The sequence below is a fragment of the Furipterus horrens genome, unplaced genomic scaffold, assembly GCF_987537825.1.
Source record: "Furipterus horrens unplaced genomic scaffold, mFurHor1.1.pri manual_scaffold_2, whole genome shotgun sequence".
Classification (NCBI taxonomy): Eukaryota; Metazoa; Chordata; class Mammalia; order Chiroptera; family Furipteridae; genus Furipterus; species Furipterus horrens.
In genome coordinates, this window is record NW_028327172.1 from 214,271,339 (window position 1) to 214,297,798 (window position 26,460).

The window sequence follows — 26,460 nt, forward strand, 5'->3', positions numbered from 1 at the left end:
AGGAGACATGGAAGGGAGCCGGGCTGATGCTTCCCACGGGGACCCGGAGTCCCCGTGTCCCTCTGAGTCCGCATCGAGGGCACTGAGGACCTCTGGGACCGGAGTGGTGGGCGGAGACGGGGAGCCCCGCTGCAAAGGCGGGCGTGTGCAGAAGAGGAAGCCACGGTCGGCCGGTCGGCGGGGCTTAGCGTCCCCGCCCCACGCACCAGAGGCGGCGGCCGCGTTCCCCCAGCTTCTGGGGCTCACCGCTTCGTGTTTGTCGGGGCCAGACCGTCCCGTTGGACACCTTAAACTTCCACAGCGCCATGTGTCAGTTCCATCTCAACAAAGCTAACGAATTTTAAGCTACTGTCTTGGCGGTGACGAAATAAAGCAGTCGTTCCGAGGGGCAGGGGGAGAGGGGGACGGGGAGGGCGTGTTAAGGGCACTCGGCTTCTGTCTGTGGCGACGAACGCGCTCCGGGGCCGGTGCTGATGTCTATGCCGCGTGTGAACGAACGGAAAACCTAAACGAGGCGTGCGTCTGAAGCGGAGAAATGCGTGGTTGGTGCATTACATCTCAGTTTTAAAAATAACGAAACAAGTGGGTGAAGCCCCCCTGGAAGAGGCTGCGGGAGAGGGGGCCGGAGCCTCCGGACGGCATGGGGCGGCCGTCCCCCGAGCGGCGGACCGGCTGCGGGGCGAGCCCGGAGCCTGCCTCCCGGCCCGGCTCTCTGGCGCCTGGGCCTCAGCCTTGGCTTCTCTGAGCTACGGAACGACTCATCAGGACCGGAGGACAGAGTCTCCTCAGTCACTCAGCACTGACCCTGCCCATGACAAGTGGCGACCAGCTCGTCCTGGTTCTGACCTAAGCCACCAAGAACAGAGAGCACAGGGGTACTGAATTAGAGGCCAAAGCCATAACCGTAGCCAAAGCAGGCGCTGTTTGTTCTTTAAGATATAATCATGGCTCATCTGATTCTCGTGACACCACGACGTCTGAGGTACCGGCGGCAGCTGCATTTTCTATGTGGGGACACTGAGACACAGAGGAGTTAAGCAACTCGTGTGAAGTCACACAGCTAGGAAGTGGGAGAGTCGGGGTTAGAGGTCAGACTGTCAACCTGCCTCCGGCTCCAGCAGTCTGGGCTTCAACCAGAGGGACAAGGGAAGTCGGCGACAGGCTTGGACTTGGAAATGACAGGGTCCTGAGTGCTGGGGGGCCAGCAGTGGGCTGCCCAGTGGCGGGTGCACCTGCCCAAGCTGCGATGGGTCCGGCCCTGGGATGAGTAACCCTAGAAGTGTCCCTAAGAGTCATTTAGAAAAGCCAAATGCATGTCAAAAACCCTGCGAGGCACTTGGGTCATAGAATTTGGTGCTTAAGCAAAACTGGGGTCCAGGGGGCAACCAGGTCCTGCTGGCTTTACTGTGTGCACAGCCACCATCACAGCTGCCACTGTCCCCATTTCTGTGACCCTGGGCCCTTCAGCCTAACATCTTGCCAAGATTCTGCCCTTCTCAGAACCATCTGCAACCGAGACTTCCCCAAATCACCGCGCCCTTGAAGGCTTGGTGCCTGTAACGAACCTAATGGTGCCCCCCCCCCGAAACGCCCACATCTGATCCCCGAGACCTACCTGTAACCATATCCTATTGGCAAAAGATGTGATTCAATCAAGGATTCTGAGAGAAGAACCTTATTCTGGATTATCTGAGTGGGCCCCAAATTCCAAGTGCCTTTGTAAGAGTCCCAGAGAAAGAGGCAGTGTGCCCACAAAGGCAGAGATGGAAGCGATGCGGCCAGAAGCCAAGGAGCGCTGGAGCCACCAGGATCCGGAGGAGGCAGGAATAGGTTCTCCCTCCAGGCTCTCCAGGGAGTGTGGCCCGCTGACACCTGGATTTTGGACGTCTAGCCTCCAGAACTGTGAGACAATACATTTCTGTTGTTTTCAGCCACCGAGTTTGTGGCCCTGCCTTGCACCTCCTGTCCCCCTACCCGGAATGCCTTCTTCCCTGCACACCAGGTCTGATCTGCCAGCCCTCAGGCTCCCTCATAGACTCCATCCGTTACCCACAGCCCCGGCAGTGGAGGGGGCCCCCCACCCCCGCCCCGTGGGCTCACTGCTTCCCTCCAAGCCTGGCCGGTTCAGTTCCCTCCCCTGTAAGCTCCTGGTGAGCGGCCGTACGCGGTGCCTTCGCGTCACCTGTGTGTGACCGTTACAGAGTCTGGCGCAGCTTGGACACCCGCAAAACCTCACGCAGGACAAAGCTGCAAAGGCCCAGTGACCACACCGGTCAAAACCCAGGACAGCCGCTGTCCGTGGTTATTACTGGTACAACCATGAGTCCTTCTTGTCTTCGTGGTCCTCAGGGACAGACACTTCGAAGGGGGAGAGGGCCCTAGCAACCTGTGGGGATTCTGACCATAGTGTGCGCGCACACGTTCTGGTGGCCTGTGTTGGGGTCTGTAAACCGCCGGCACCTGAGAGGGGGACAAAACCACTTTCTCTCTGGAGCCCACGGGGTGTCTACTGACCCCTGACCTTAGGATGCTAGGAAACCACTCCAGCATGGCACCTGCGCGGCTCTAAACTACTCTCTGCACCTGTTCCTGGGTTCCACGTGAGAAACCTGAACGACACAGGGAGATGCCTTGTCCCTGCGTGAGTCCTGGTTCAAGGGACCGTTGACAAAAGGATGCTGGGGCCAGGCCCCAGGGCCGGCGGCAGAGGTCAGCTTCTGGGACACCCGCCCTCCCTGGGCTGCCCAGAGTCTGGACCTTGTCGATCTGCCCTGCAGGCGAAGGCCCACTGGGACCCTGCTGGGGACCTGAGGTGACTAGAGAGGAAGCCAGTTACCTCCTCTGTAAGAGGGGCGGGGCCGGCCACGCGACCCGCCCTGGCTCTGGGCTCGGCACAGCAGGCCCTGGCTTGTTACCGCTTTCTCCCGGTTTACTGTGTGGGGTTTCTCCTGGTTCTCAGTGGCTGATGGAAAACGCTGGGCCCGGGGACACAGCCAGGCAGAGGGGGAACCCGGGCAAGGTTGTGAACTGAGACTCTGGGGGCCACCCACTCTGTGCGGCGCAGAGCGGCACCGGTGCCTGGGGAGGCGGTTTCCGCAGCGGCAGCCTCCCTCCCCGGTCCTTCCTCTGGCTCCTACAAGCCGGCAGCTTCGCACCTGGGGGTCCTGCAGCCGGGGCCGGTTGGAGTCTGCAACATGGGGCCTTACTGTGGGCAGCTGCGACAGTGGCCCCGCTGGGGGTGAGGAGGGGGCGAGCGAGGCCGGCTAGAACCCCTTCCTTCATTTCAGGTCGTGCCTCCGCTAGAGGCGCCCGGGATGCTGGGGGCTGCGGTTGCGGAGAGGAGGCCTCTGCTTTCTCCTCCGACCAGACCAGAGAAGCCTTTCCCTCTCCCTCCGACGCGGCGCGTGAAGCGCGCTCTCTTTGCCTAGAATACCCTCCTTCCCACCACCCCGTGGCGTCCGGCCCCCGCCCCGACCCCGGGCACCGTCCCCAGCTCTGGAGAGCGCCTCCCCCACATCCCGCATCACCTAACATCGCCCACCTCCTCTCCCGTCTGTGCCCCCTTTATACAGGGACGCGCCCTCTTTTTGTTGCCCCCTCTCCAACCCAGCTGCGCACTAAGGGAACGCTCCAGTCCCTGTCACCTCCCACCGCTTCCTGGAACCGCCACCACCCAAGCCCTTCACCATCCTTCAAGACCCCAGGTCCGAGCGACTGCAGGCGGGGCACCCTCCCCCACTTGCGAGGGTCACTCCATCCCTAAGACATTCCCCTTTTTCACTACGACTCGCCTTGCGCCCCGGCCGCCGCCCCAGCGTTGCGCAGCCCTCTTCCCACTTCCCGCATCCCCGGCCTCTAGGCCCTGGGCGCCTTCCGCCGCCGCGACCCCCCATTCGGGGCGCGCTCCCATCCCCCTCCAGTTTGCGGCGCGGGGTCCCGCGGGAGCGCCCCCTCCCGCCCGCCGCGAGCTCCTTTGTGCACCGCGCGCGCGCGCTGCGTCAAGGCGGGGGCGCCGCGGCCACACGCGCGCACTCACCCGCGCACAATTAGCCCCCGGGAGCGGCAGAAAGGGAGGCGGGCGGGGAGCGGGAGGGGGAGGGGGCCGCCGCCGAGCCCGAGCGCTCGCTCCCGCCCCGGTCGCGCGGCGCCGCCTTCGCCATTGCTGCGAGCAGAGCCCGGACGCGGAGGCTCGGAGCGCGTCGGAGCCCAGACCTGCCGGAGCCGGGCGCGGTGAGTGCGGGCGGCCGCGGGGCCGGCGCCGGGCCCTGCCCGCCGGGAGCGGGCTCCGGGGCGCTAGTCTCTCCGGGCGGGAGGGACGGGGGTCTCGGGGTGCAGCGGCGCCAGGACCAGGGACGCGTGTAGACACGCCGGGGCAGGCGCAGCTCCCCCTCGCCCGCCCGCGGGGCGCCCCTGCGCTTTCTTCCAGCCGGACCAGAGTCTATAAAGACACAGCACCCCCCGCCCCGGGCGGTGACCGCCGCGTCCTCACGACCCCTCCCCAGAGATGAGGCGGCTGGCGAGTTAGGGACAGCGGGCGGGTCTTGCTCGCGGTGACTTCCACCCGGCCCTCCCAACACAGGCGGCAGCCTCGGGTCTCCCGGAACCATGGTGAAGTTGGGGAACAATTTCGCGGAGAAGGGCACCAAGCAGGCGCTGCTGGAGGATGGCTTCGACACCATCCCCCTGATGACGCCCCTCGATGTCAATCAGCTGCAGTTCCCGCCCCCGGATAAGGTGAGAGGCCCCTCACCCCGCGCTGCCGGTGCGCACCCCCAAATCTCGGGCGGCGGCCGCAACAAAAGGAACCCACCGCGTGCTCTGGGGACGCGAAGTGGGGCGGGCTCGGGCGTGCTGGGGGAGCGCCCCTCCCCCCAGGACAGCGTCCCCGCGTGGCCTTCTGGATCTGATGATCCGGGGACCTGAGACTACAGCTTCGTGCAGACAACGGACCGCGCGCGGCCGGAAGGGCCCCTTCTTGATTTTTGTGGGGATCCTCCGGGAGAGATGTCCCTGGCCCCCCAGCTGCGCCCCAGCCGTGCTCCTCCCCGTTCCTGCCTCCTCGTCCCAGGGAGCCCTGGGTCTGGGGTGCCTCCGTGCCTTCGCAGGGGGTTCAGTTTCAGCCCGATTTGCCCCATTGCGGAGGGGGGGCCCCGTCCCCTGGTCCAAGTGGCCCCTCCTAGGCCTGAATCCCCTCTTCACCCGCTGCGCCCGCCCCTCCCAGGCTGGCGGTGGGTGCTGCAGGCTGGGCGCCCTCACGTGCAGCCTTCTTCTTTGTTCTTTTGTGAAATCTCCAAATACGTGCTCCTGCTGCTCAGTGTTGGTGTAACTGGGGACTCCCCACCCCCCAAGCGGCAGAGCGTTTTCCTTTTTTTCCCCTGAATTTAAAGAATCCTGTCTTTTGTTGAATACAGCATCCAATCAAGTGGTTTGTGTTCATTAGGGATACTGTGTTCTGGAGTTAACAGTTAAAATGGTAAACACGATGCTTAGAAGTCCACACAATTGTACTGCAAAACACAAACCTAAAATAATAAACCTGGGTCCCTTCTCACCCCCTCGCTGCTGCTTAGAAGCCGCCTGGGTCCCGGTCCCGGCCCCGGCCCCGGGCAGGCACATTCTGTCCCCGGAGTGAAGCCCATTTGCATTTATTGTGTCATGAGTCCCTGGCGAGGAGGTTCTGACTCAGGCTTGGTTGTTTATTTGGGCTCGTTGGTGACCGCTGGCCACGGGGATGGCGGGATATTCCTGGGGTGGGTCCTTCCCTTCTAGGTGATTCCTTTCCTGCCAGGGTGGGCCCTCTGACAGGTTCACTCAGCCCTCCGGAGTGGGCTGCTCCCCAGCTGCCTTTTCTGTGTTGATGTGGGCACAGGTGCTTCAGGTTAGGCTAGGAGGATCGGCCGGTCCCCAGGCACCCTGGGCTGTGGTTGGAGCCGCTCGGGGAACTGATGGTCCACAGGAGGCTGCTCAGGAGGGCCTTCTAGGCATCACACCTGCCCGGTTAGTACCGCCTGGCCCTCCAGCCTCACCCCAGTGTGGTGGTGGCCTGAGCCAGGAATGACATGTCTTGTCAGGTGACTCCCTCCATCCTGACCCTCCTCTTCTGCGCTCTGTCCTGTTCCAGGATGGTCTGGTGCACAGGCTTCTGTGAGGCAGGTAGGAAGTCCTGGCTGGCCAGGGGGGCTCTGAAAGGTCATGCGTCTCCCGTCTCTGGGGGTGTTCAAACAAAGGGAGCAGCTGGCAGGGACTGAGGGGTGGCGTCGAAGATTTCTGAGGTCACAGATGAGGAAACCGAGTCTCAGTTATGTGCAGGGCAGGAGGGGTCCAAGGTCACTGGGCTAAAGGCTCCTGTCCTCCGGAATGCATAGCTTCGCCCTGCAAGAGCTGGATGTCTCAGACAAGACCCCTCTGACCCAAACAGCAGCAGCACGCTGCTCACGGCCGGGGTTCAGGGAGACGATGTCACCTGTCACATGTGACAGTGTCCGAGGGCTGATGACGTGGTGAGGGTTGTCAGTGGAATCTGTTCTGAGAGCGTGTGCCGAGTGCTGAGGTTCTGGGGGTGTGACAGCGATGGCAGTCACAGAGCGGGCGGCAGGGTCAAGGCCACGTCCCCTGATGTTTGTTGACCGTGTCTTATGCACCAGGCACTGGGCTGTGGGCTTCACAGATTTGAATCCCTCGGCTCTGCTGATGTTACCAGGTGACCACCATTATCAGACCATGTGACAGGTGTGGAAGTTTAAGGGGCTTGCCCAAGGTCACCTCGCCTGTTAGTGGCAGTTGTAGACTGAACCCAGGCCGAAGGAATACTGACCGGTCCCTGCTGGCTGAGGTTCTGTGCAATCCCTCACCTCACGGAAGCCCATCGAGACAGGCCTCACTCCCGTTCCCCAGGCAGGGACGCTGAGGTTCTGCGTGGCCAAGTGTGTGCTCAAGGTCACACGGCTAGTCAGGCTCAGCTGGAATTGAGGATTGATGGCAGGGTGGCACCCAAGTATTGCCCTCAGATGGGTGCCTTCTGGGGTGGGATGCACACTGTCCTCATGCTGGGCACACCCTCCCTCTGCAGAGAGGGGTTGGTTTATAGGGACGTGGCCCTGGGGGTCATTTTCAGTGACACCTGCCATGGGCCCCTTTCTCCCGGAGATGAGTCCAGGGTCACAACTCAGCTGCCTGCCTGGGGGTGACTGTTCTCCTTCTACCCTGGGTCCCACCATCATGGAGAGCAGGGATCACCCCCAAACTATGGGCCGCCCAGGGAAGGGGCATTGTCACGGGGGAGGGCGAGCAGGGGCCAGGGCTCTCTCGGCCAATGCACATCTTTCCTGGCTCCTGCTCTGGGATCGGGGGCTTGGGGATTAGAGACGTGTGACCCCCGGGCGACGCTCCTGGATGCCTGCTTGTGCGGTGGGGACAGAAGTAAACAGTCCCCCGGGCGCAGGATGTGATGAGGGCAGTGAAGGTGAGGAGGCTAGAAGGGGGGCGGGCCAGGGCTTCCTCTGAGGCCAGGTTGGGGGCGGGGAAGGGCTTGTGTAGGACGAAGCAGGGCGGGCATCCTGGTGGGAGAGGCGCCCCCACCTCACAACGGAGAGCAGAGGGGGGGTGCTGGGCTGACAGACAGACAGACAGACAGACCCACGCTCACTTCCCTTGAAGGCTGATGCCTGGTTCTCCCAATGCTGGAGGGAAACAGCACCCTCAGACCGTCTCCTTCACCCATGGCTCCTTCCGGAGACCTGTGTCAGCCGAAGGCACCCTGTGCCCTCTGGCCAGGGAAGGGGTCCGGTCAGCGGATGGAGGACGCAGGTATCCTGCTGTCCCCTTAGCCAGCCGCCTACTAGCTGTGTGGCCTGGGCCTGTGAGCTTAACCTCTCTGCCCCTGAACGGTCACAGCCGCCCCGGGGGCTGTTGTCAGGGTCATTGGTGAGCAGTGCTCTGAAGGTCCTGGCACGGGGGATCGCTAAGTGGTGGCTGTCCTGGTTCTGTTCGGTGAACTACTTCCTGGTGACAGGGTGACCTTGAATACGGGCGAACTCCCACCGTCCCCCTCCGGCAGCTGTGTTGAAAGGCACCCGGCTGCCCCACTGACCACGCGTCTGCTTCTGTTTCCTGGACAAGGTGGTTGTGAAAACGAAGACCGAGTATGAGCCTGAGCGCAAGAAAGGCAAGGGGCGTGCCCACAGAATAGCAGAGTTCACCGTCAGCCTCACCGAGGGCATGTCTGAGAGGTTCAAGGTGAGCAGCCTCGGGGGCGGCACCCCGGGAGGGTGACCTGGGGCGGGACGGGACAGGATGGGACCCCGCTGGCCTGGGCTGGTCCCAACTGGGCAAACCGCCTTGCAGCTTAAAAAAGTTCTTCCTTTCTTCATCTTCCCAAATGATCACGTGTTACTGTGTTTTAATAATGGGGGAAACCCACCCCTAAACTTTCTTTTAGATAAAGATCATAATAAACACGTGCAAAACCGCTCAGCAAACATGAAAATCTCGCCCTAAGAGCTGCAGGAAGAAAAGAGTAACCGGAGGGTGACTCGCACGTCTCACCTGCAGGGCGCAGATCGGGGCCCCTCCCCGGGGGCTGGGTCATCTGCGCGCCCTCCCGCCAGGGCGGGGCGGTCGGGATAACGCATTCTGCAGATGGGGCAGCGGAGGCACGGAGCGGGGGCAGCCCCCCGTGGCGGGGCCAGGGGCCAGGGCGCTGTTGCCCACCTGTCCTGGGCACCCCGGCATGGTGTGGAGGGTGAGGCTTGGCTGGCCCTCAGACACAGGCTGCCGGACGCGCTCCTGCGGGGGGCGGAAGCCCCGCTCTGGGCGGTTTCCCGGAGAGGCGCAGCTGCTGAACGGGGTGGGTCCCTCCAGGCCTGGGGGTTTTGGGGGTGCCCATAGCTGTGTTGGTTGAGGAACAACTTAGGATATTGATCTTCTGGAAACTTGCTCTTGGGGAAACGTGAGAGACGGTGGGGGGTGGCCCCGCCCAGGCTCCTCGGGTGATGTTGGGGTCGCCAGGCCTTGAAGAGTGGCCTTGGCCAGCTCTCTGTGGACGTATGTGCACTTTGCTTGCGCAGGGGTGCAGGGCGCTCACACAGCGCACCCCTGCAGTGCCCCCAGAGCTCGCCCTCGGGGTCCTGCCCCAGCCCTGACAAAGCTGGGCGAGGGTTAGCGGGCAGAGGCGCAGCCTGGAGGTGAGGGCCGTTTTGGGGCGCTGGGCGAAGCCAGGGCGTGATCCTGAGTCCCTCCCCTCCCCATCGTCCCCCCGCTGCCTCGCTGGGCGGGAGGCACACCCTGGAGAGGCCCGCCTGGCCCCTGAGCGCAGGGGCAGGCGTTTCCCTATGTCAGCTCCCTCAGCCCCCCCCCCCCCCCCCCCCCCCCCCCGCAGCCTCCGCAGAGGCGAGTGCGGCTCGTGCAGCCCATTCTGCAGACGGAGGAGTCGGGGCAGCGGCGCCTGCCAGTGGTCTGAGGAGGGCGTCGCGGCCGATGCTCTTCCGACAGCTGCGGCCCGGCTGTGGGGTCCTGGCCGGGCCGGGTCGCGCTGAGCCGAGGTCAGAACCTCCCTTGCACGCCAGCTTAGCCTCGCGCTGCCTGCCGCGTCTGTGCCCTGGGATCATCCCCCAGGCGAGGGGAAGTCACCTGGGTTAGAGGGTCATGGTGGCATCGCTCGCATGGTGGGGCAGCACCGAGAGCCCTGGCCGTCCCGGCTTGACCTTGGCCCACAGGCACGGTGTGGCACTGAATGGCAGTCCCGTCATTTGGAGAGTGTCACTGGGTGCCAGGCTTTGTCCCCCCACCGCTGCGGTCCTTCTTTGTGCTTCTCCCGCACGCCCCCTGGTGCAGGCCCCCATGTCCCTTGTCGAGGGCGTGGGTGGTGCTCCGGCCACCGGGGCTCTCGGCAGCCACAGCGGGGCCTCTGGGTGGTTGCCTGGCTCCCGTTGCCCGGGGCCTGGGCCCAGAGGATCTGTGTCTGTCCCTGGGGACCAGCTGTGGCGGCAGCGCCCTGCGTGGCTGCTGCTCCCACCCCCTGGGAGTGCCTCGGTGATGCGTAGCTGTCCCTTGGTACCTCACATGGGTAGTGAGCCTGCTTCCCTGCCCTAAATGACGCAGGCCAGGCGCGTTCGAGTGCTCAGCTCCTGGGGCCGTTGTGACTGGTGCACAGTCCCCCTGAAGGGGTCATCAGCAGCCCCTTTTACAGATGAAGCTGTTGAATCCCAGGTGGTCACTGGTGGGGAGCTGGGCTGCTCCCCACGACTCCCTGCCTGTGGGGCGGGGGTCTTCCCACCAACCTCTTACCACACACACCTCCCCACGGGCCTCACATTCCAGCTCCCTCACCCCACACCCCACCCACCTCCAGTGCCAGCTCAGAGAGCACCTCCCCCAGGAAGCCCCCGGGATTCACCTCACCCTTCTGGTGTCCCCCTGCCCTCTGTGAGGGGCATTGGCAGCACCTAGCACTATGGTGGGTTCCCACGGGCCACGCTCTGGGTCCTGCATGTGACATGTATCATCTCACTTAGTATGAAAATTTCATGAAGAATGCACCGTGATTGTCTCCATCGTACAGTTACGGGGAGACTGAGGCAGAGGGAACGAACCCAGGCAGCCTGCCCTCAGCTGTGACACCCGAGGTCACCAGTTTGCCTGGGGCTTCTCACACCAGGCCGCCCGCTGGGCTGATGGTTGTGCTTCTAGGGACCCTTCCGACCATGAACCACACAAAGCCTGGCCCCGCTCGTCCGTGGCCATCAGAGGGGTGGCCGGCCCCCGCACCCTGAGCCCTCCCGTGTAAGCGTTCATCCTCCTCTCGCCTCTTTCATCGCGGGTTCCCCGCCGCCCCGCGCTGCCTGCTTCGAGGGGCTGTTCCTGGCCCAGGGCCCTCTCCTGGTGTGCAGCCTGTGAGCGGGGGCCCAGGGAGCAAGGGCCTCTCGCCCTCAGTGAGTGACCTGGGAGAGGGAGTCGGGGCCTGTCAGCCCGAGACCTGGTCAGCCGGAAGTGAAGGGGCTCCTGCTGCAGACCTGTCACCAGCCCCGCGGGGCCAGGCCGGGTGAGAGCGGCCAAGCCTGTCCCCTCGCTGGTGCTGAGTACGTGCAGAGACCCAGCCCGGTGATCGGTGGGTGACCAACAGGACGTGCCGGGGAGAGGGCACTTGGTGAGCTGTCCAGGGCCTGCCCGCGGGGGCGGTGACCGCCTAGGGACACACAGCCAGTGAGGTGGCAGCAGCCCCTGACCCTGGGCGGCCCGTGGGGGAAGCGCCTGCATCCTGAGAGGTACTGCCTGCCTCTGCGCCAGATCCCCCTGAAGAGGGACGGAGGTTTGGTTACCTGCTGTGGGGTGCCCTTCACAGCGGGGCCGGCCCTGGGACTGTGCGCGGTAACGAGCTCCCTAGGTGACCCCTGTGGATGGGGGGGTGTGTTCTAGCAGCAGGGCAGGGCAGGCTCAGGAGGGCCGTGCCTTCTGGGAATCCTGAGTGCTCAGCCTTCTGGAACGTTCTCTTGGCCTTTTGTGCTGTCCTGTTTCTGGCATCCCTGAAGGCGTCCCATGGGAGGTGTCAGCGGGTCCGGGGTGGGGACGCTGTCTTTGAACCCAGGGGCCGACTGCCTTCCACATCACCCTGGGGACGCGGCCGCGCCATGTCTGTCCCCGGCCCAGCCAGCTGCTCAGTTCTTCCTGTCGCCTCCCGTGTGCGACTCTCAGGGACGAGACGGGGCCTTTGTGCCGTTGGAGCAACGTGTAAATAGCGTCTCCTTTGTCTCTAAATCTGCGGTTCAGGAGCGAGGCGCCGCCGCGCGGAGCCGGTCTTTGTGTTCCTTTGGATGGCGTCCTCGAGACGGGCTGCCTTTCTGGCTGTTACTTTATGGTGACCGCGCGGGGATTAATCTCTTGGCCACAAGGTTGCTAGGCTGGTTGCTAGGTAACTGCTGAGTGGGGACAGGGCTTTCTAAGCCGCAGCCACTCTGAGATGGCAGGGCGCATCCCCCAGCAGCGGGCAGACACCTAGGCTTCTGAAGACATTCACGTCCACGAGAAAAGCCATTGTTTCATTAATCGGAGGTGTATTTATGCCGAGAATAAACATCTTTAATTGCACGTTCGGGCTCACCCACGCAGGGCTGAGTGGCAGGACCGCAGGGACTGCCGGTCACAGCCCTCGCCCAGCTTGGGCGATGACAGGCCGCACCTGGCAGAGGAAGGAGGGTCCCAGCAGGGCTCTGCCGACCCCTCTGTGCTGGGACGGAGCTGCTGACGCTCCTGCGGTCCGCACGCCCTCCCTCGGGAAGTTGGGGGTGTGGGGGAGCAGACCGCACCTCCACAGCCCCGCCATGTTGCCTTCTGGGCTTTCATGAGGTCCCAAGGTCGGCCTTGCGTGTGAGTCTTTCACGGTCAGCTCAGAGCTGGGAGGGCCCGACAAGGAGAGACCACGGTCGTGCGAGGGGTCCCCGTCGCGGACACAGGATCCTGTCACCCGCGGGTCTGTGGGTGGTTTGCGCCTTTTCCTCACGCCCTGAATGACCTTGAGCAGACTCCCCAGGAACCCCCGGGTGCGTTTCAAGACGCATTTGTTAAGTATTTATGAACAGCAGCAGCAACTCCGTGGCAGTCAGCGGTGGGGGTCTTCGCGTGGTGGCCTTGTAGCTCCGAGAGGGGCCTCTGGTCACCCCTACCCCCCGCCGAGCATCCGTGGGGTTCGGCCGCCCGGTTCTGAGGGTGCAGAGCCCAAGCTGTCTGGCCCAGCTGGCGGGGGGGCGGGGGCTTGCCCAGCATCGGGTAATGAGTGGGTTGAATCACCTTGGGGGTGGGCGGGTGTCTGTGTGTTCATTTTGGGTGGGTTACCAAAAATATCTAGTGCTGTAGACACTGGACAATGTCAGGATCATCTTATTTTCCCAAGATGTTTTTTACTGCGTTACTCAGCGGGAATGCACTTTTCTCCCCCCTCCCCGAGGGCGGGAGGACAGCGACTGGAAGAAGAACCACCCAGCCGCCCTCGGCACAGCGCCCCGTGGGTCCCCCGCTTCACGAGGACTGTTTTTCAGTCTTAGTGACAGTCTTGAGGGTGGCGCTTGCGGTCCTGGTGTTGTGTGTGTGACATCAGAGAGGTTAAGGAGCAGACTCAAGGTCACCCAGGTCGGCAGGGGTGGGAAGACACGCCTCGCCCCGGTGCCAAGCCCACCGGGCTCTGTCTCCTGCACCTGCGGCTGCGCGGGCTCTGCGGGGCGACGCCGTCCTGCTGCAGACACCAGAGTCCCCACCCCAGCGGGACAATCACTCCCGGGAGGCCCCAGCAGGGGAGGAGACCCCGGGCCGGGAAGAGCAGAGGGGAACATGGCACAGGCCAACGCCACGCCAGTCCCTCATGTGTGCTGTGACTGCTTCCCGAGCCCCAGCTCTCAGCGACCATTCAGAGAGCTGGTTCGTGGGCCAGGCAGGGCCCACCCTGGGCCCCTTGTGCGTGATAGTGGGGTGCCGGGCAGGGCTGTCTCTAGCCCCTTCCTTACAAACTCCATGTCAAGTTCACCCCAAGGCCTGTACCCTGTTTGCTCTCCATTCCTGGCTGTTCTTTCCAGAAAACACCCGAGACCCCTCTTGCCCCTGGCAGGGCGGCTCTAGCGTGGGCTCCCCATCTTGTCCTGACCCTGCCTCAGCCTGCGCCAGCCAGCCTCCCGCCTCCCACCCATCTTTAAAAATGGTGGTAAAATATACATCACGTACAACGTCCCGTTTAAAAGCGTTCAATTCAGTGACCGTCAGTACATTTGCAGTGCTGTCCAGCCGTCACCGCTGTGTAGTTCCGGAACACGTCCGTCACCCCCAGAAGAGAGCCCATCCCGTTGGCGGCCCCTCCCAGCTCCCCCTCCCCCAGCCCTAAGCCACCTCTAATCAGCTTTGTGCCTCTGGAGTTCCCTGTTCTGGACGTTTCATAGGAACGGACCATATGCACAACACGTGGCCTTTTGTGGCCGCTTCCCTCCCTGCACATCCTGTTCTCAGGGTCCGTCCCCGTTGTAGCAGCTGCCAGAGCTTTGTTCCTTTTCATGGCCGAGTAATATTCCACAGCACGGACGGGCCGCCGAGGGTGGTGAGCATCCTTCTGGCTGGTGTGAACACTCACGGACGAGTTCTTGCTTGGGTGCCCATTTTTGGTGGCTCTGGGGACGTCCCTGGGGGTGGGAGTGGTCCTTCACGTGGCGATTTCAGGTTTAACACGTCGAGGAACATGGAGGAAGCCTTCCAGCATCTCTGCGTCCTCGAGTGCGCTGCCGACTTACCCGTCTGTTTCCTTACGGCCACATGAGGGCGAGCTCACTGGGCTGATGATTTTCTCGTCCCTAACGGCCGACGGCGGCGGGCGTCTCTCCTGTGGCTGCTGGCCATGTGGTCTCTGCAGAAATGTCTGCTCACCCTTGACCCTCATTCACTGGGCCGTCTGACGCCGAGCGGTTGAGCTGTAGGGGCTGCTCAGACGTGCCGGGTCCTGGGTCCTTCTCCAGCGGCAGGCGTTTTCTCCCGTTCTGTGGGCTGTTTTTTCACGTTCTTGCTAGCATTCTTTAATGTGCAAAATGGTTTAGTTTTGCTGAAGTGCAGTTTATTCCTTTTGTTGCTTGTGCTCTTGGGGCCGTTATCTAAGCCACCATTGCCAAATCCAAAGTCATGAAGATTTAACTCTCACGTCCTTTTCTAAGAGCTTTATGGCTTTAGCTTCTAGACTGGGGTCTTTATTCCATTTTGAGTTAGTTTTGGTACGTGGTGTGAGGTGAGGGCCCCGCTGCGTCCCTGCGCACGTGGCTGTCCAGCTGTCCCAACCCCGTTTGCCGAGGACACTGTGCTGGCCCCACCAAGTGGCCCTGGCGCCCGTTCTGAAAAGCCATTTGCCCACGGACACGTGGTTTTATTTCTGGACTCTGTTCTACGCCACTGCCTTATATGGCTGTTTTTAATGTCTGTACCATACTGTTTTGATGACCGTAGTTTTGTAGTAAGTTCTGAAATTGGGAAGGGCGAGTCTTCCAGACTGTTCTGTGTTTGCAAGATGGCTTTGGCCATTCAGGACCCCCTGCAATTTCCATTTCTGAAAAAAAAAAAAAAGAGCCTCTGGGATTTTGATCGGGATGGCACTGACTCTGGGGCTGGTCTGGAAGTGTTTCCATCTTTGGGTTCCTTTGGGCGCATTTCCCAGCTCGTCCTGTACACGTCCTTCTGCTTCTCCTGCAGCCAGTGAGCTCGGGGGTGCCAGGCCTGCCTGTGACTGTCACCAGCACAGGTCACAGGTGTCTTCTGTCACATGGCAGTTCTTGGTAAGATCTGGGGACGTGTTTACCATCCTCGTTGCTTTGAAGACACAGTATTTACAGGCTCTTGTTTGGCGTGTTAATAAAAAAGCACACGCGATATAGATCCCAGAGGTCCAGTTCTGCATTCTTTTGGTAACAGCATTTCAGTGTAGTTAGTCCTGTGTGCGGTGTTCCGTGCATTCTGAGCAGGATTCTGAGGACTGATAGGCTTCACCTGGTGGGCAAAGAGGTCACTGTCACCAGCACAGTGGCATCCCCTGCCCACCACTGTCCGGGAAGGGCCACGGCCCACGGCAGTGCCGTCTGGTCCACCGAGGGCCACATGCCAGGGGACATGTGGCAGCGAAGACAGACCCCTGCAGCATAACTGTCATCTCATCCCGTGTCTCCTGCCTTAGGGTGTCACTGACAGGTGCACAAAGGTGACGCCGATTTAGGGAGGACGTGGGACCTGCCCCGACAGCCATCGGTGGCACACGGCGGCCCTTCTGCCCACCGGCGGAACCTCCCAGCACTGCGAGAAACGCTGATTTGTCACACAGGGGCAGCTGCCGCCAGATCCTGCAGTGCCCAGGACGGTCTGGGTTCCCACTCGCTGGTGTGGCCCATAGGGACCTTTGTCACCCGGGTTGTCCCCTCCTGGAGGACGTGTGATGCTCCAGGACACACTGTGTCCTTTGAGGCCTGAGGGCTTTGGCGCAGCCCTTTCTCGCTCTGAAAATGCCCTCTCTCTGCCCTTGCTGGACGCCCCCTCCTGGAAGCCCCCCTCCACAGCTGGGGCCCTGCCTCTGCGGCCCTGCCTTTCCTTTCCAGGTGCTCGCCCTGCGCTGTGGCGAGTTCATGCCCCTGGCAGAGACCAGGGCTGACACTGTGGCGCCAAGGACACTCCAAGGTGACCATGGTCACCCCCCCGAGAACGTCCACTAGCCTTTGCGGACCCCTTCCTCTTTAACAAACAAACAAACGAACAGACATCTTATGTGGAAGGCCCAGGCCGGGTTCCAGGAGGAGTGGCCCGAGGAAGGGGCGCCCTGCAGCCCGGCGGACAGCACCGGGGGCTCTTTTTAACCCTAAACAGATGAGGAACTCTGAGCCAGACTCTGACGAAACTTCCGCATCCAAGGGACCGGTTCAGGATGCCCCCTCTCCAGGACCGGACGTCAGATTCTTCTTTATTGAGCTACTACGGACACAGAGCGCTGATATCGGCCAGGCGTGAAACAGAACGGTGCGGTATCTGTGCATTCTGTGAAACGGCCACCCCGGGAAGCCTAGGTAACACCCATCACCCCGCGGTTATACGTGGGTTTTCCTGTGACGAGAACGTCTGAGTTCTGCTGTCCTAGCAACGGGCAAGTGCGCAGCACAGTGCTGTTCCTATAGTAACCGTGGGCACATCACACTCCCGGGACCCACACCAGCTCCCCCGCAGTCCAGAAGCAGAGGTTCCTTGGAAGCCTTCCCTGAGCGGAAACACGGCGTAAAGCAAAGCAGCCGGGGCTTTTCGTGTACGTGGAAAACTGAGTGTCGTCCCCAGACCCCACGTTCCGGGCCCGCGGGCTGACGTTACGTCCCTCACCACGAGTGACATGCCTCATTCCATCCCATTTCACGCCAGACACAACAGCCTACGAGCGCGCGTGGGCGGGCCCGGGACCCCAGACATGCCTTGCTCCTGGTGCCCGACGGAGAAGCCCAGGGGCTCACGGACCCGGTTCACGGCTCCGAAGGCCGGATGCCGAGGCGCTGAGTGTGGCTCTGGGGAAGGATCCCGGGGGTTCGGGGGGGGGGGTGCACTGCACAACCCACGTGCCTTTCACCTTTGTTTTCATAGAACTGAAAAGTCCTCTTCAAGTCTCTCTCGGTTGGTGAGGGCAGGCACCAGCGTAGGTCTTTCCTAAGAGCGAGGTGGCGTCAAGTGAACGTCCGTAAAGTTGGGGGTACCTGTGCCCGGAAGCTGGCGCCCTTTGATCCCCACTCATCTCACCCCGCCGTGTCCTGCCGTGTGACTGAATTGCTGCTTCGGTCGCACGGTTTCTGGGTGGCATCGTCATAGTCGTCTGTACACGATGCTGTCTGCAAAGAGTGACAGTCCCCCGCTTCCTTCCCAGCGTGGACGCCCTGTGTTTCGTTTTCCTGCCTGATGGCTGAGGCGAGGACTCCAATGCTGTGCTGAGTGGGGGTGGTGAGGGCGGGCAGCCTTGTCTTGTCCCTGATCTTGGAGGAAAAGCGTCCCGTTTTTCACCGTGGAGGACGATGTTACCCGTGGGTTGTCCTATACGGCCTTCGTTATGTCGAGATAGGTCCCCTCCACGTCGCTGAGATTTTATCACAGATGGATGTTGAATTTATCAAGTGTTTCTTTTTCTGCAGCCACTGGGATATCATTTAGTTTTCCCCCTTGATTTCCTGAGTGTCCTGTGTCACATGGGCTGACTGGTGGGTGTTGAGCCCGCCTTGCATCCCCAGAATGAATCCCACTTGATCGTGGTGTGAGCCCCTTTGAATGGGCTGCTGAACTCACGTTGCTCGTGCGGCGCTGAGGTCCTCGTCTAACGGGGCTTAACCGCCGCAACCACGGACCTCTTCTTGTAAGAGTGCTCACTGACGCCCAAAGGGACGTCAAAGGGTGCGAAGGGGGCGCCCGTATTAAATGCTGCTCTCCCGGCAGGGCCCTGCGCGGCATCCCTGAAGCTGCCCTCATGGCCCCGGGGAGCGGCCAGCAGGCGGCGGGGCCCCAGGCAGGGGTGAGGGTGGCGGGGAGTAAGGGTGGGGTGCAGGCTCCTGGGGGACAGGGGGCGGGCTTGGGGGAGGCTGTGCGGCCTGGGCTGAGCCAGCTCTGACCCAGGCGGGTGAGGGGACCGCAGTGGTGACAGCTGCAGCCTCAGGGCAAGTGCTCCCTCCCGCAGCCGCCACCGCGCCCCGGTGCCATCCTCGCCTGTGCGGCACTGCACTGCGTGCGGAGCCTTCCCGCTGGCCCCAGAGCCGGGTCCTCTCACCGCCACGGGCAGGCGGGAGCCCGGGCCAGGAGGAGCTGCCGGGTGACGCAGCGCCTGGCTGCAGGGGCTGCGTGGGGACCTCGCTGCTCCCGCCCCTCCCGCCCCCCCCCAGCCCCGGGCCAGCAGCGCGCCCGCTCTCGTTGGGAATCCCTGCACCTGCGGAAATGCGCCCTCCGATGCCATGTGCCCCTGGGGCCCCTCGACCTCCCGTGTCACTACCTGGACCCCACCACCTCCTGCGTCACTACCGAGCCTCACACGCAGCTCCCTTGGCCGCCTGGAGCCAGGTGGTTGCGTCTCTGCCACCAGAACTGGATGGCACCTTCCCCGTCGGCACGTAGGGCGCCGGGCGCTCGGCCTGGCAGGGAAGAGGCCCTCTGTGGCGGGGCCAGACGCTAACCAAGCACCGGGCACGGTCAGGTCTGCCTTTCCTGCTCAGCGGGTCCCAGCTTGAGGGCAGGGCCGGCGGCCAGGTCTCAGGAGACACTGTGGGCGGCCGATTAGCTGGTGGCCGCTGTGTCACCTTGGTGACTGGCGGCGGTCAGACGGGCAGTCGCCGGCCACGTGCCCCAGTGCCCAGGAGTTGGTCACATTTGTACCTGGAGCTCTCGACAAAGGGCTGGGACGCTGACGACGGCTCGCTTATAACATCAGGGTGACGTATGGCTTGGGGGGGGGATGAAGGTAAGTCGTCTGGGGAAAGTGGGCTCCACTGACATCTCCGGGGCCTCCCGGGTGCCTGGTTTCTGTGCCTCCTGCGGAGCCTCTGCACGCGCGGAGCACACGTGTGTCTGCGTGTGCGTCTGTGCCTGTGTGCGCGCAGACTGCCCGTCGGCCCGCCCTGACGCCCCCTCCGCCCGCAGGTGTCCGTGCTCGTCCTCGTCGCCCTGGCCTTCCTCACCTGCGTGGTCTTCCTGGTCGTCTACAAGGTGTACAAGTACGAACGGCTCTGCCCTGACGGGTTCATCCTCCAGGTAAAGCCCGTGTGCCCCCCATCCCCCCGGTGCTCTGTGCCTGCCCGTGCGGGAGCCCACCTTTGCGAGGCTCCCTGACGTTCTCCGAAGACACGGGACGTCACCCTCATACCAAGCTAGAGGGCCGTGAGCGCGGGACAGCGGAAAAGCAAAGCCGGACTGGGGACGGCTCCTAGACGGCGGTCACGTGTGAGGAAGGCTTAGAGGAGGCCCGGAGGGAGCCGTGCAGGGCCCTGGGGAAGCCCCTCCCTTCACAAGGTGTCCCTGCCCCGGGCTGGGGCTGGGCTCCCTGCCTGCAGGCTCGGGGCCTCCGTGGTGTGAAGGGGCCGACCCGGAGGCTCGCGGGTGAGGAGGGGAGGCCGGCCTAGAACCGGCGAGCAGGGGAGCAGGCACTGCAGGGCCCAGGGCTGAGCGGGGTGGCGGGGGCAGCAGCGCAGGCAGGAGACCACAGGACGGTGCAGGGCACGGGGGCTGGGCCGGGTGGCGAGAGGCGGTGAGACGAGCCGGCTGTGGCCACACGGGACTGCCAGGCAGACTTCCTGGAGGAGGCGAGGTGGCAGGTCACTCGGGCCTGGGGAGGCTGCGGGTTGGAGCCGACCGGCAAGGCAGCAAGATGACCCGGGGGGATGAGGGTCTGGACTGTCGGGCGCTGGGCACAGAGAGGGGAGACTCATGCAACTTCGTCCTGGAAGGGAAGCTGGGTGCAGGGGAGGGTCAAGTGGACCCGACCCGGAGCTGGGTGACCCAGAGGGGCTGATGTCACAGAGAGGGGGCCAGGCATTCCCAGGAGTGCTGACCCAACGGGAACCTGGTACACAGAGGACAGCCTCCCCCGAGGGGGTTGAAGTCCCCGTCCAGACAGACTGCTCAGTGATCACAGCAGGGCTGCGCTTCCTTCCGGCTCATTCTCTCTGGGCCTGGGACCCACTCCCAGCCTGAGCCCGCCTTCCTCACCCTCCAAGGCCAAGGTCAGCTGGTGCCCTGGCCTTGGGAATGGCGCGTCCCTGACAGACTGTTCTGCAGCCGCGTCTCTGGGGACTGGCATTTCCCACCAGCATCTAACGGGGCGGGTGTGCGTGTGCGTGTCCCGCAGAGCACAGCTGCAGGGGGAAGCCGGGAGCTGCGGGTGCCTCCCCTGCCCTTGGCTAAGCCGGAGGACGGAAGGTGTGAGTGCACGTGCATGTGTCACACGCCGAGGCCAGGCGTGCCGGGGCCTTCATCCTGAGATGCCTGAGTGCTGACGGACGTGCTTTGGCACGCCCTGGTCCCATCCCGGGCCCCCCGCACGTCCAGCTTGCTCCCCAGTGCCACCCCGAGCTGGACTGGGGATGGAGTGCTGGGCGGGGTCAGGGCCCGGCCCAAGGAGGTGAGGAGCACGCAGACAGGCACCCGGGCGGCCGGGAAACTGCCAAGTGCGGGGAGGAGCCTGGGGCACCTCCTCCCCGGGGACACAGGGCTCCTCGGGGCTGGGGTCTGGGAGCAGCTCGCTGAAGCAGCCGGACTGGTGAGGACACCCTGACGCCAGAGCTTCTGGGGTGCTGAGGGGCAGGGACCCCCGAGGGCAGGCACGTGAGGGAGGGCTCCTGCTGGGCAGCCTCTCTGAGGGCCACTCCTAGGTAGCCCCGAGCCAGGTGTCATGCGGGGATTTAAAATGGAAGGAGGAGGCTGGGAGGGTATGAGGCGCCTGCATTTTTCCAAAAGGAGTTCTATGAATAGGTTTATTTTTTTAAGTATACTTTCTTGATTATGCTGTTAACAGTTGTCCCAATGTTTCCCTCTTTGCCCCCCTTTGCCTGGTACTCCCCCTTCCCTCCAGCAGTCCCGCCCCTTAGTTCATGTCCACAGGTCACGTGTGTAAGTCCTTTGGCTTCTCCATTTCCTACACTATTCATAACGTCCCCTTATTTTGTACCAACCAGTTATGCTCCTTAGTCCCTGCACCGTTTCCCCATTTCTCCCCCTCCCCCCTCCCAGCTGATAACCCTCCAAATGATCCCCATCTCTATGATTCTGTTCCTGTTCTGGTGGTTTGCTTAGTTTGTTTTTTAGATTCAGTTGATAGTTGTGAGTTTGGTGTCATTTTAAGGTTCATAGTTTTGATCTTTTTCTTAGGTCCGTTTGACATTTCATATAATAATGGCTTAGGTGATGATGAGCTCCTTTAGCTTCACCTTGTCTGGGAAGCACTTCCTCTGCCCTTCCATTCCAAATGATAGCCTTGCTGGACAGAGTAATCCTGGTTGTAGGTCCTTGCTTTTCATCACTTTGAATACTTCTTGCCAGTCCCTTCCTGCCTGAAAGGTTTCTTTTGAGAAATCAGCTGACAGTCCTATAGGCACCTCTTTGTAGGTAACGCTCTGCTTTTTCTTGCTGCTTTTAAAATTCTCCCTTTATCTTGAACCTTTGGCATTTTAATTATGATGTGTCTTGGTGTGGGCCCCTCTGGGTCTAGCTTGTTTGGGACTCTCTCTGCTTCCTGAACTTGTATGCCTATTTTCTTCATCAAACCAGGGAAATTTTCTTTCATTATTTTTTCAAATAAGCTTTCAACTTCTTGCTCTTCCTCTTCTCCTTCTGGCATCCCTATGATTCAGATGTTGGTACATTTAAAATCATCCCAGAGGTTCCTACGCTTATCCTTGTTTGTTTTGCATTCTTGTTTCTTCCTTCTGTTCTGGTTGAGTGTTAATTTCTTCCTTTTGTTCCAAATCGTTGATTTGAATCCTGGCTTCCTTTCCTTCACTCTTGGTTCACTGTGGAGTTTTATTTCATTTAGTGTAATCTTCATTTCTCCCTTTGTTTTTGTGGTACTCAGTGAGTTCTCTGAGCATCCCGATCATCAGTGTTTTGAACTCTGCACCTGTTAGGTTGCTTAACTACATTTTATCTTTTTCTGGGATTTTGTTCTGTTCTTTCGTTTGGGCCATATTTCTTTGCCTCCTCAGTTTGGCAGTCTCCCTGCATTTGTTTCTGCCTTAGGTAGAGCTGCTTTGACTCCCCATGTAGTAACATGGTCTATATAGCAAAGGCACCTGTAAAGTATGTAGGGTGGAGCCTTAGGTAACTGCCAGGGTGGGGCAACCCACTGAACTGCTTTGTGGCTCTGTTTCTGGTGGGGGGGGGCTTAGAGAGGTGACAGTGCTGCTGCCTGGCTTCTGGCAATTTGCCCAGCTCTCACCCCATTTCTAATCACTTCAACCATTTCCCGTATGTGAGCGGCACCCTTCCAGCTGCTGCCCTGGGGTTTGCGTATGTTCTAAGACCATGCGGGCCCTTTAAGAGGCGAAAATCTGGCAGTTTCTTCCACGGCCCCCACCCCCACCATTTTTACAGCCAGAGGTCATGGGGGTCTATCTTCCCAGTGCTGGCACCCTGGGCTGTGCAGTCTGGCCTGGGGCTGCGGTTGCTCACTCCCAGGGTATCCCTCCCGACTTTTATCCACCGCTGCCGCCTGCCTGAGCCACACCACCTCTCCGCCTGTCTCTGTGATTGCCCCTCTTCCCTGTTTGGATGAATGTGGTCTCTTTAAATTCTTGGTTGTCAGGCTTCGGTATAGCTCCGTTTTCTGACTGTTCTGGTTGTTTTTGAGATCTGGTCCTAATTCTGTGGTTGTGCAAGGAGGCAAAGCGTGTCCACCTACACTTCCATCTTGACCAGAGGTCTGTTTTAAAACAGAAAGGGAGAAGGTGCCCCACACAGTTTCATATAGACAGACCAGTCCATGGGCACGCTTCCATTCTTTGGGTGTGAGGAACTAACCATCAGAGACACACGTGTGCCGGAGCTGTTGGGAACACGCTTTCTTGGGTGACCTCACCTGTCCCAATATCCTTTCAGACTGCCGCGGAGGGAGGAGGCGCAGGCCTGGGCGATGCTCTCCTCAAGCCCACCCGCAGGTGACATGGGGCTGTTAGATTCTGCCTTTGTGATGGCTGGAAGGGGCCAAGATGCAGCTTCCTGGGGAGCCTCCCCCCATCTCTTTTCATGCAGCTCTGGGAACCCTCTGGAGCCCCCCTCACCCTGGGGTTCTGGCTCCCAGAATTTTCACCTCACAGCCCTGTGGGTCGTGTGGGCTGCATCCTAACGTCTGTGCGGGTCCCCGTCCTGGGTACCTGGCAGCCCCATCCCGCTCACTGCCCAGCAGGTGCTGACTTCCTCGGGCGTCCTGTAGGACCTCGTGCTGGCTCGTGGCAGGTGAAGGTATGGAGCGAGGGGCCGGGGGCAGTGCAGGCTGGGGCCCGTGAGAGCCATCCCTGGGCTGGTCAGGAAGGCCGTGCTGCAGGCTCGGGGGGCCGTCTGCAGAGCGCCCTGCACTTCCCGATGCCCGTGGCCGGGGCCAGGACGCCGGCAGGGAGAGGGCTTCACCTCGGCGGTGTGCCCTGCGGCATTTCCCCTCTTCTGCCCACTGCGACCTTGGACGTGCCCTGGCTCCGGACCCGAGCTCCCGTACGCTGACTGTAGCCCTCACAGCAGCAGCCTGGTGACTCAGTCCCGTGTTACAGAGGAGGAAACTGAGGCTCAGAGGGAAAGGACGTGAGCTCCCAGGAACTCGGCCCCGCAGCGCCCCCAGCTGGTGCCTTCTGCCAGTGGCTGTGTGCTCACGGGGCGCGGCAGGCCCCCCCCCCCCGAGCCTGGCATCGCAGGGCGCAGTGCGCTGGTGGGAGGACCCGCTCTCACGGGGCCGAGGGGAGGGCAGGTTTCCATCTGCGCTGACCGGGTGGCAGGAGACGCAGGAAGTGGCTCTGGCAACCTCAGCAGGGACACGGCCACGCCGCGCCCGGGCCCTGGTGGGGCGATAAGAGGCACGGGGCCGCCACCAGCATCGCCTGACTTACAGACCTCTGCAAGGTACCGGGGCCTGGCGCCCCCTCCTCCACACCGCGACCCACCCTTCACCCACCCACCGCCTCCCCAGACCCAGGGGCGATGAGCTCGCAGCCTGTGGGCCAGCCTGGAGCCCCAGACCCGGCCAGCGCCCGAGAGCTGTGGGCTGACGCCCCAGATAATGCCCAAACAGCATCTCCCACGTAACCCTAGGGCCTTCCCACCCTGGCCTCTGGCCTCGTCCCCACTGGGGGACACTTGCCCATGACAGCCCCCCCCCACCGCCTCACTCGGGTGTCCTCTTGAGGCCCTCAGTGCCTTCCTGCTCTGCTTGGACCGCAAGGCCACACTCGCGGCTCCCCGCAGACCCCTGCAGGCAGTGTGGCCTGGCCCTCGGCCCCTCCCCTCAGGTCCCAGCCCCTCCTCACTGTCCCAGCAGCCGCGGCCTTCCGGCCTCCCTTGCCCACAGGCTTCTCCTTTGCCTGGTGCTTGCCCCCCTCCGCCCCCCCCCCACACCTGGTAAGGCCTGCCAGGGACCCGGCGCACGGGAAGCCTTCCTTCCCTCCCCTCACTGTTTGAACGTGTTATTTCTGATGGACACATGTGATTTCTGCCCTGGCTGGTGGGGCTCAGTGGATTGAGCACCGGCCTGTGAACCAAAGGGTCGCCGGTTCGGTTCCCAGTCAGGGCACAGGCCTGGGCTGCGGGCCGGGTCCCCAGTTGGGGGCGTGGGAGAGGCAACCGATTGATGTTTCTCTCCCTCTTTCTCCTTCCCTCCCCCTCTTTAAGAATTAAAATCTTAAAAAATAGTTTCACTGTTTTCTAGATGTAACACAACTAGTGTAAGATCCTTCCTGAAGCAGGAAGGCGCATGCTCTGTGATACAGGCCCTGGGAGCCCCACGCAGCTCCATCGTGCCTTCTTAAGGACGGGCTGCGTCACCGGGCCGCGCCCAGGGCAGAAGCCACACCTGCCCCTGCTGAGCGCTGCTGCCCCCCGAGCTCAGGGCAGGTGCACCCCTCCCGCCTCGCCCACGTGCCTCGGTGGCCCCTTGTCTTTCAGAATGCTCAGTGCATCCCCAACGGCTTGGCGGCCTACTACGCGGAGCAAGACCCCCACTCCCCGGACAAATTCTACGCCGTCGTGAACCACTACAACGTGGCCAAGCAGAGCATCGCCCGCTCCGTGTCGCCGTGGATGTCTGTGCTGTCCGAAGAGAAGCTGTCGGAGCAGGAGACGGAAGCCGCTGAGAAGTCTGCTTAGCGAGACACGCACGCTCCTCGGTGTGTCACCGGAAGGTAACAAAGCGACCTTGAGGGACATTTCATTAAGTATAACCACCGATAATTTAGAGGTTACTCATTTATGGTGCAACCGCTTCTGTTCGCTAACGCCGCTTCGCAAATAAAACGCTGCAGACCGCCCCCGGGCGCCGGCTCCGTGCGCATCGGCGCTGCCTAACGGGCTGGCACCCCATCTCCCGTTCTGGGATCTTAATTCGGCTCCTTTGCTGGGACTTACTGGATGTTGTCAGAAAGTAAATTCGCACTGGCTACGCAAGGGGTTCGGGTCTCGGGTAAGGGGTGCGTTTGTGGAAATGATTCCTAAACTGCCTTGCTGTGGGCAGGCTCGCGCCCCAGCCACACCCAGCATGACCCCTGCCTCGCTCAGAGCGAGAGCCGCAGTCCCCGTGCCCGCCGACCGCCCGGACTCCCCGCGGTGAGCAGTGGGGAGCGGGGACAGATGCCTGCCATCAGGTCATTGTCGGGCCGTGGGCTGCTGGAGTGCATGTCAGCTGTGTCAGAGCATGTGGGCTGCGGGAACCCTGGAGAGAGAGGACCCTGGGCCTGGGACGCAGAACGCGCCTCCTCGCAGGGAGCCGTCCGCGCGGTGTGGTGCTGGTGAACAGGAAAGCCACCCGCTGGCCCTTCTGTTCACTTCTGTTCTGAATAAATTGGCACCAACGGCCCCGTTAGCGAGTCAGTTTTTAAAAATTAGCTGGGTGGGGAAAGTGAAAATGTCATTGCTGGTAAGCCAAGGCTACTTTCATTTGAATTCTGTGACGCAGATGTAACTCCTTTGATGCAAGAAGCAGGCAGGGAAGGCCGGGGCAGGGCGGGTGCGGCACCTCTGACATCTCAGCTCCCAGCCTTTGTAAGAAAATTGTTTCAACCTGAATCTTGACATTAAAGTGTATGTTTACAAAATTGCCAGCTAGATAAACTAAGTGTGTAAGACAATTAAATGGAACAAAGTTATTCGGACATTTCCTTCCATGTTATTTGAATGTGTTGTTTCTGGTGGACGTGTCAAGTTTCCGTTTTTAAGTAGATCAAAAATAAACGGCGTAGTGCAAGACCTGTTGCGGACAGCATGGTG

General features: G+C 61.6%; 1 protein-coding gene and 1 long non-coding RNA gene across 2 annotated transcripts; one reads left to right on the forward strand and one right to left on the reverse strand.

Annotated features, from left to right (window-relative positions):
- Nucleotides 1–449: 449 nt before the first annotated feature.
- On the reverse strand, nt 450–3,414 carry LOC150020366 (uncharacterized). The gene is made up of 3 exons (XR_016509355.1): nt 2,837–3,414; nt 1,616–1,900; nt 450–522 (listed from the first exon to the last, which is right to left on the reverse strand). It is a non-coding gene; the product is annotated as an uncharacterized LOC150020366 (long non-coding RNA).
- A 702-nt stretch (nt 3,415–4,116) lies between these two features.
- Nucleotides 4,117–26,339, forward strand: NSG1 (neuronal vesicle trafficking associated 1). The gene is made up of 5 exons (XM_090267086.1): nt 4,117–4,230; nt 4,580–4,734; nt 8,119–8,235; nt 19,147–19,257; nt 25,144–26,339. Exons 2-5 carry the CDS (start codon nt 4,606–4,608, stop codon nt 25,342–25,344), a joined length of 558 nt encoding a protein of 185 aa, XP_090123212.1. The 5' UTR covers nt 4,117–4,230; nt 4,580–4,605; the 3' UTR covers nt 25,345–26,339.
- Nucleotides 26,340–26,460: the final 121 nt, after the last annotated feature.